General features: G+C 41.2%; 1 protein-coding gene across 2 annotated transcripts in view; it reads left to right on the top strand.

Moving 5' to 3' along the window:
* Positions 1 to 1,032: 1,032 nt before the first annotated feature.
* The window catches only part of Nup107 (nucleoporin 107), a 50,311-nt gene continuing 42,447 nt past the window's right edge, over positions 1,033 to 8,896 (top strand). The window contains exons 1-5 of one of the 2 annotated variants that reach the window (XM_023716346.1): positions 1,033 to 1,123; positions 3,197 to 3,288; positions 3,748 to 3,837; positions 4,729 to 4,844; positions 7,796 to 7,934. In XM_023716346.1, coding sequence (XP_023572114.1) covers positions 1,116 to 1,123; positions 3,197 to 3,288; positions 3,748 to 3,837; positions 4,729 to 4,844; positions 7,796 to 7,934 — 445 coding nt within the window. In that variant the 5' untranslated portion in view covers positions 1,033 to 1,115. The remainder of the gene's footprint in view (positions 1,124 to 3,196; positions 3,289 to 3,747; positions 3,838 to 4,728; positions 4,845 to 7,795; positions 7,935 to 8,896) is intronic. The other variant, XM_023716347.1, reaches the window with a different exon arrangement.

Below are 8,896 nucleotides of genomic sequence, written 5' to 3' on the forward strand. Positions count from 1 at the left end.
AAGAAAAAAACAGTGGAATGGACATCTCAGTTACTTTCCTTGTGAGACAAAACTGAAAAAATGACAGCGGATTACTTTTTTGCCATGGACTAAAGCAGAGGGAACTTTATAATCTATTTTGATAAATCCAGCCCAAGGGGGCCAGCATAGGAATTTACACCCAAAGTCATCCTTATAATTTTTACCTAATTGCAAGAGGAAACAGCATAAAGCAAGTTTGTCAGAAACATGAACTACAATGTCTATTTATTATTATCTTTTTTTTTTTTTTTTTTGGAGACAGGGTCTCACCATGTAGCTCTGGCTGGGCTCAAACTCGCAGCTGATCTGCGTTGGCCTGCAAGGTGGTGAGTGGGCCGCTGTTTTTGTAAGCTCGTCAGTCTACAGTAATTTCTTTCAAACAGGAAAAAAAAAAAAAAAAGACGAAATTTTGATTAATTTTCTTTCTGGGCCAGAAATTACTTTTTTGCTTAGACAATCCTTTGGAAAAGAGGGCAAGTTCATCACCTTTTATATTTGCTTTTTAACTTTTAAGGAGAGAGGTTCTGTTCACAAGAGCGGGGAAATGCCAAGGAGAGGACAAGCAGCAATTATGAAAAACAATTTAAAAGCCTGCACCTTGGGGTCACACCGTGATTGAAAGAGGTGAGCGCCCTGAGGGAGACAGGGACCCCGAGGTGGGGTGCAGTCTGAACCCTAAGTTCAACTGCTCCCTGACTGGAACACCCACGGCCACACCAACTGCACAGCAGCAAACCCAGCCCGCCACGCCCCCACGCATCCACGCGCCCGCGCCCACGCCCCACGCCCTCACGCCCTCACGCTCCTACGCCCTCACGTCTCCACGCCCTCACGCCCCCACCCCCACGCCCCAGGCGCTCAGGCCCGCAGGGGAAAGCCTTTGCGCCTTCACCCACTGAGCATGCGCGAGTTGGCGAGAGTTGCGTATGCGCCGTACGGGCTTTTTTTTGGTCTTCTCCTCCCCCCGCATTCACCCCCCGCCCCCCCAGACTGCTTCCGGGGCGAAAGGTTTACTTCCGGAAAGCGGGAAGGCTGAAACGCGGAGGCTGAATTGGACCATTGTTACAGAGTTCTAAGCGAAGAAGGCTGAAGCCATGGACAGGTCAGTCCTGGTAGTGACACCTGGGCACGAAATCTTGTCCCTCTCGCAGGTTGGCGGAGCGAGATAAGCGAAACGAGACTTCCAGAGGAAGCCGCGGAGGTCCTGAGGGTTGGCCGCGGGAGTCCTTTCCCGGCTGCTCGGGAGATTTAGGAGCTCGGGGAGGGGACAAGTGACAGCGCGCAGCGGCTGAATTCCGAGGTGCGCGGGGCAGGGGTGGCGGGCTTTGGACAGGCCGGTACCCAGCCCGGGGTCACCTAGCTGGTGAGGGACGCGCTGGATCGCTACCCGGCCTTGGGGCTCAAAAATGCCAGCGTCGGATAGATGGCTTCTTCCTATGGCCTGGTGATCGTGTTAATCCCCAGAGACACAGGTGAGTTGTTCAGGAAACGGCTTAGGCTCCGGGGATTCATTGTGTTGTGGAGGACCCAAGCAAGAGGCGTGAAGTGACAGAAGTGTTTTCAACTGCCTTGTGTGTAAAGAAGCAGCAGTTAAGTCCCGCTGTCACAAGAGGTGTCCGGAAAACCTCTCAAATGTTTTGAATAATAATAGCACACTATAAATTCTCAAATATTGCCTATTACATGATTTCCCTTGTGCTACACATTAAATAGCTTACTGAATCCTCAGAACACGCCTATGAGCGATGTAGGGTCATCCTTGATTTCATAGATAACAGGCTAAAATATCTGAAGGAATTTGGTCAAAGTTAGGAAACTAATACGGTAGAGAAAAGAACCAAGTTGCCAACATAGAAATGTGTTTCCGTTCCGGGAGAGAACGTTTGATGAGCGAGCAGGTATTCACCAGGTGAGCGGAGGAGCAGAAATAGGCTTCTGTAGGAGAAACGTGTTCCACTGTGTAAGAGTATTTAAAAAAAAAAAATGTGCTTTATGTACCCAAATGATTGTGTGCAGTGTCTCAGTGGTAGTGATATGGCAGATCATAGGGCAAAACCACCCCTAAACTGGGTTCACATACCGCGCTAGGAAGTACAATTCTGTATGCCAGAGAGAATGATGTGGAGGTTTGAAGTGGAAGAGACACATATTAGATTCATGGGGGAGGGAGGAAGGTCTTCCTTTTTTTCTATTTTTTTGTATTTTAGGGAAAGGTCTCACTACTACATCAGACTTGTAGTGATCCACCTGTTCACAGCCTCCCAAGAGCTAGGATTACAGGCGTGCACCACCACGCCCAGTCTCAATCGCAGCATACCCAGGGATGGGGCTGGCACACAGTAAGCTAGGGATCAAGCCCAGGGTTAAGCAGGTGCTTTAATCGCCAAGCTATTTGGCCAGCCCTAGATTCTTGTTTTAAAACACAATTCATAATCTATGTGATCTATTTCTAGATCTTAAGATGAGAATGATATCAAGTTTGGAACATTGTGACTTTAATAGGCTGGGAGAGAGGGTAACACTTAGTGCACAATGGGAATGAAAAATATGAAGGTTCATTTCTTTCTTTTTTTTACAATTCTTTTACTTACCCTCCCATCTCATCAGCTCATTTTTTTCATAATTTTTGTGGTTTGAAGTACAGTCATGGCTATATAATGTTCTTAGTCAATGGTAGACCACATAATACAACAGTGATCTCATAAAATGTTACGTAGTGACATCATAGCAGTCTTAGTTGTGTTAAGTACCTCATCATTTGTATAAGGACAGCATTGCCTACTGATGCATTTCTCACAACCGGTTCCATCAGACAATGCATGACTATTTTGTAGAGATTATAGAAGTCCTTTAGAGGTCTGCAGTTAAGGAACTTCTCAGTGCAACAGGGAAAAGACTTTTATGCAGCAATTATTTAAACTTTTAACATAGGTTCCAAATGTTGAAATAATTCCATCGGACAGAATAACATTATGAGTGTTAGGAAACCAAAGAAGTCTGTATAGGTAAGACTCCAGTGGGACTTGAGGACAAAGGATCTGGAGCCGGAGGTCATGCTTGGCAAAAAGATCTGAACCTTGGCTGTTGGAATGACTCAGGGTCTTTTGCATCAATTGTGATGATAAAGTTGCTTCAAATACTGCATTAAAGAAAAATCTTAATTATACTATTTTAGGAGTGGCTTTGGAGAGATGTTGTCACCTGTAATCCGAGAGCCAGAGGTAACATGGACCGCACGGAAGCAGAGTGCTCAGAAAAGGGTTTTAAGTATCCTTTGAATTTTGGGGGTTATACAAATTGTGTTTTGAATCATTTTAGAATTTTCCTTTTATGAGATCTATTAAACGTTAACTTTAATAAAATACTGTAAAAACTAGTTTTGTTCACTCCACAGACACTTTATTTGGTAAATGTAATGCTATCACTGAAATTCAGTGCAATTTATGTTGCCTTTTAAAACATTGTTTTATTGCTATCATATTATGAGTAGCGTGTGCTGAGATTTAATTTCTATTTTCTGTTCGAGAGCTCTAAGGCCAGTGTAAAGTTAACACCTGAGAATTTAAATTGCAGAGGAAATTATTTACTCTGCATAGAAAAGGTATTAGCCACAAAATCTTAGTTCTTGAAAAAAATGTATTCGTATATTTTGTGTAGTAATACTGTAGTTAATTGTAACTTCAATAATCTCTTTTCTACATGGAAAACTTTTCTTAACTCTTCCTGAAGTTCGAGCCTCCCATGATGAAAATCTTGGCAATACTACACCAAGAAACCAGATGATTCCTCGAACTCCTAGCTTATTTCGACAGCATTGTGAGACTTTTTTGATTTTAAAGTACTTAATAAACTAGGCACCTACCTGTTATCCCAGCACTATAAGAGGCTGAGGCAGGAAGATCTATAAATTTGGACCCTGCCTGAGTAATTTTGTGAGACCTGTCTAAAAATAATTTTTACAAAGGGCTGGGTATGTAGCTCAATTTAAAGTCCCTAAATTCAATTCAGTCCCCAATACTGGGGAGAAAAGTGTTTAATAAGAACACTGCTGTAGTGATAGTAGCAGCTGACGTGTATTGTGGTCGTAATATTTGCTTGCCAAGCCAAGTGTGGTGATACACACCTGTAATCCCAGCACTTGGGCGACTAAGGCAGGAGGATTACTGCAAGTTCGAGGCCAGCCTGAACTGCATAGTAAAACCCTGTCTCAAAAAGACTAAATAAAAAATATTTGGTTGCAGTATAAACAAGAAAGCACAAATTCTAATGATTATAGTTACTTGTTAAACTATCATGAGCAAGGTATTGTATTTCACATAAATATACAGTAACTATAACCTAGATCTTCATTATGTCTATTTTATAAAAGCTGAAAGTGATACCTAGAAAAGTTAACGTGGTTAATAAATTCTATTTAAATGATAGCCTTGTTTACCAAAGCACAAAACTGCATACTATACTGCCTCTGTATTCTTTATAAAACTAGAATATGAAAGATCCGTGTTTCTTTTTTAAAACTGCTTATTATATTATAATGAATGGCTCAATAGCTCCAAAAATTCAAATTTAGAAAAAAGTACATTAAACTTTTATATCATAAAAACGTTAATAATATTTTGTTATTAGAATATTTGGTTAGTATTTATTTGGTTTGCATTCTTGGTTTTGGTGCTCATACACCTCTTTTTATTAACCTCTTCTTTGTAGTCACTCCACCAAACCGAAGCTTACCAAAACATCCAGATATTTCATGCATTTTGGGAACAGAAGGACGGTCTCCTCAGTTTACACAGACTTCAGGGTTTTTGGGAAATCTGTCTATGGTATGTATAAATTAGTGCTAAAAATTCCTCCCCTTTTTGGTGTGTGGCATAAAAGTCTTTAAATGAAAATTGATGTCATATTCTGAAAATGACTCTAGGTTATATGATGGACATAGTTGGCTATACACTTGAAAAACAAACATCTAGTATCTCGTGGTACAGAACTCAGACTTATAGTGATCCTTCTGTCTCAGCCTCCTTAGCACTTGGATTGCAGGCGTGTGCCACCACACCTGGTTTTGGGGTGGCATGGCATGCAGTGCCAGGGATCAAATCCAAGTGCTTGTGCTTGCCAGGCAGGCACTTAGATCACCGAGGTATCTCTCCAGCCCCATAAGTTACCTTTTAGTCAAAGATATTTTCTGGATTTATTTTGCCACCTTAATGTCAGCCATAAAGCTCTCTTGGATATAAGTTGCTCTGAAGTAAGTAAAAGGCGCTGTGCCACTGAGCTGTGTCCCTGGCCCTAATCCTTTTTTGGTTTTAATTTGAAATGGAATTGCCCAGAGTAGGCTAAGATTTGCAGTCCTCCTTCCTCAACCTCCCAGAGTGCTGGAATTATGGGCTTACACCACCATGCCCAGCTCAAGTGTTTAATGAAATAGCATTACTGTTTAAGGTTTCCACTTTGAAGCCAGGCCATTCCTATAATCCCCATACTTGGGAGGCTGAGGCAGGGTGATCACAAACTCAAGACTTGCCTGGGCTACATAGTGAGACCCTGTCTCAAAAAAACAAAAGATTTTTAATTATATCATTAGATTAAATGAAGTAAATTACTTGCAAGTTGGTATGGGTCACTCAACATAAGAACCAGATAGGTTAGATTAGAATTTGACTGTAGAGTTCAGATTATTTACTGAGCTCAGATCTGTTAGCCAGTTCTCATGCAGGAGAAGACTGAACGGTGGTGAACCCAGGTAGTAAGGGGTTTTTATAGCAAGAATCACATCCTGTTTAGTAAGCAAATTTGTTATCTAGCACAGAATAACAAAACCACATTCATTTGACCCAGCTGCAAGCTGTTTGTACCTAAGGGGTCTTTTACAATTTAGCAATAAGCGCATATTTTTATAAGATACATCTTAAGCTATGTTTACAGGAGCTGGTTAGGGAGCAAGTTTGCTTTAGCTCGCTGCCTTGACAAGAAACAGTTACTCGCTGCTAAACAGCCTTGAGTGGAGAGGGAGAATACATTTCTTAGAGTAGATAACAGGAAGTTCAAGGTTCCTCCTAGTAATTTCCCACAGCTAGAGCACAAAATTTACTTAAGCCATTACAGAAGTGAACTAGTAACCACTTTCCATTAGCAGAAACTGAGCTCTGTGAAGGCCAGAGTTATAACCTCCCGAGCACATAGGTTCTCAGCACCCATCTCTAGCTGCTTTCCTTGGGGAGACTGATTTAAGGAAAACGTTTTGTTGTTGCTTATGCCTAGATTTTCAATAAAAGATAACTTTTTGTGTCTTTCTGAGACAGGGTCTCACTGTGTAGTTCAGGCTGACCTTGAGCTCACTTTGTAGCCCAGGCTGGCCTCAAACTCACAATGGTCCTCCTGCTTCAGCCTCCTGAGTTCTGAGATTATAGACATGTACCACCACTCCTGGTTCAATAAAAGATAACTTTTAAATATTTTTTATTATGGATATTTCATGTTTAAAACATAGAATAGTACAGTAAATCTTTGTGTGTACATTGCCAAACTTCAACAATTACCAATTTGGTAATTATAACTAATTTCATTCATTTATATCTGAGTACATTTCCCCACGTTACCTTAGAATTCCCATATATCATAGTTTCATGATGTATCTCTCTGAAATAAGGGTACTTTAAGTACATTATATTTAACCTATTGACCAATCCATATGTAGAGTAACTTTTATCATTTCAAATATGTATGATTATATATATACGTTGTATATAGGCATTCATCACTTAATGACAAGAATGCCTTCTGAAAAATGTATAGTTCTATGATTTCTATCCTAAGAATATTGTAAGTATGCTTAATAAACTTAGGTGGCTACAATATTACTAATCTTACAACACCACTGTCATATAGATGGTCTGTTGCTGACCAGTATTTTATGTGGTACATGATTGTCACTATTATGTGTTACATTAAGAGTTCAGATATCCTGTTTTGTCAGCTTTTTTATTTTGTGTTTGGATTTTTTTTGGTTTGGGTTTGTTTTTGTCTCATGGGATTTTTTTTGTTTGCTTGGAGATTTTTTTTGTTTTTTTGAGACAGGGTCTGTTTATGCTGTTTAGGCTTGTTTTGAACTCAGTATGTAGACCAGGCTGGTCTATAACCCTTAGCAATCCTGCCTCAGCCTTCTGAGTAAGATTACAGGGGTGCTGCACCCCATCTGGTTTATGCATTATGTAAATCAAGATCCAAGTAAAGTCAACATATTTGACATATGCTTTGCTGATTTTTTAAGTCTTCCCTCTTCCCTTTGTTTATTACCATTAATTTGTTGAAGAAACTGGGTCATCTGTCCAGGGTCATCTGTCCTGTTCCCCAGAAATGAAATATTTACACTAACATACAGGAGATAGGTCTTTATTTTATCTATTATTAATATCACCTTAGGGGGCTAGTGAGAAAGCTCAGTGGTCTAAAGCACCTGCTTAGACAAGCACGCAGGGACCAAGGTTTGATCCCCAGCACCGTGTGCTGCTCCACCCCCACACCCGGGGTAGGCTGAGACAGCCACAAAAATAAGTATCAGCTTAAATTTCACAAAACGTTACCTTCATTGGCCTTTTAAGAAAGTATGGAGTAATGCACAGAGGAAAACTATTTTAAAACCTATTATTTCCTTAACAAAAAGTGAAAAACGTATAAAAAGTTTTAAGAAGTTTTTAGAAATCTTATTTACTGTTGAAGTGTTTATTCATTCAGTTTGATCACTCCATCACCCCTGTGGGCTTTTTGTTGTTAGGGAACGAATCTGGATGACAGTAACTGGACAGCTGCGTTTGCAGCCCGGCATTTAGGGCTGTTCACTAAAACAGAGCCCAACAGTGTCACGGAGGAGGTCAGCACAGTTATGTTACGTGAAGATGATCCCGGAGAAGCTGGTAAGATGACTTTGTGACAGTGGCTTTTCCTTTACTGAGGAAAAAGCTGTCTCCTGCCACTTCTGAATGTCATTAGTATATGTTACTGTATAAATATGTATCACTAAAATATAAATGCATTAATATATTGGTATAAATATATGCTTGTAATATAAATATATGTAATGTAAAATAATACATTTCTTTTAGGAGGAGTAGCTTAAAAAGAAATGTGTTTTTTTCTAAATTCTAGATACTCAAAGTCTGAGATGAAGGTGTGAGCAGGCACTGGCATGGCAGTGCACACCTGCTAACAGCAGCACTTGGAGGCTGAGGCAGCGGGCTCACTAGGAGTTTGAGGCTAGCCTGGGTGACATTTATTTGATGCAGGTTCTCGCTATACAGCTCAAACTCTAACCTTCCTGTCTCAGTCTCCTCAGCACTGGGATTACAAGCATGCGCCGCCATACATGGTTTCATGCACCACCATGTCTGGTTTTGGTGGCCCACATGGTGCACTCAGGGTTCTGGGGCTGGCACAGTTTGTGGTACTGGGGATTGAACTCAGGTCCTTGTGCATAGGCTGCTGAGCTGTCTCACCACCAGCTAGGCTTTTTTGCTTTGTTGTTGTTTTTAATATATTTAGTACAGGGTCTACAGGATCTCACTGCACAGATCAGACTCATAGTGATCCTCCTGTTTTCAGCCTCCCAAGTGCCGGGATTATAGGCAGATGCCACCACGGCCAGTCTCAAGTCTCAGTGTGCTGGGGCTGGGGGAGAAACAGGACAGACTGCACCCTGGGGATTGAACACCAGGGATCAAACTGCAGTCCTGGGGTTGGGGAGATGGCTCAGTAGAATAAGTGCTTCCAGAGTAAATTGGCCAAGCAGTGGCCGTGACTCATCCACATGGCTGACACTGACAAAGAATCTGCAATCTAAGGTACAGGGTCTCATGATAAATCCTGAGGGGATTTCACG

This window comes from Octodon degus, unplaced genomic scaffold (assembly GCF_000260255.1).
Source record: "Octodon degus isolate 3935 unplaced genomic scaffold, OctDeg1.0 scaffold00047, whole genome shotgun sequence".
NCBI lineage: Eukaryota > Metazoa > Chordata > Mammalia > Rodentia > Octodontidae > Octodon > Octodon degus.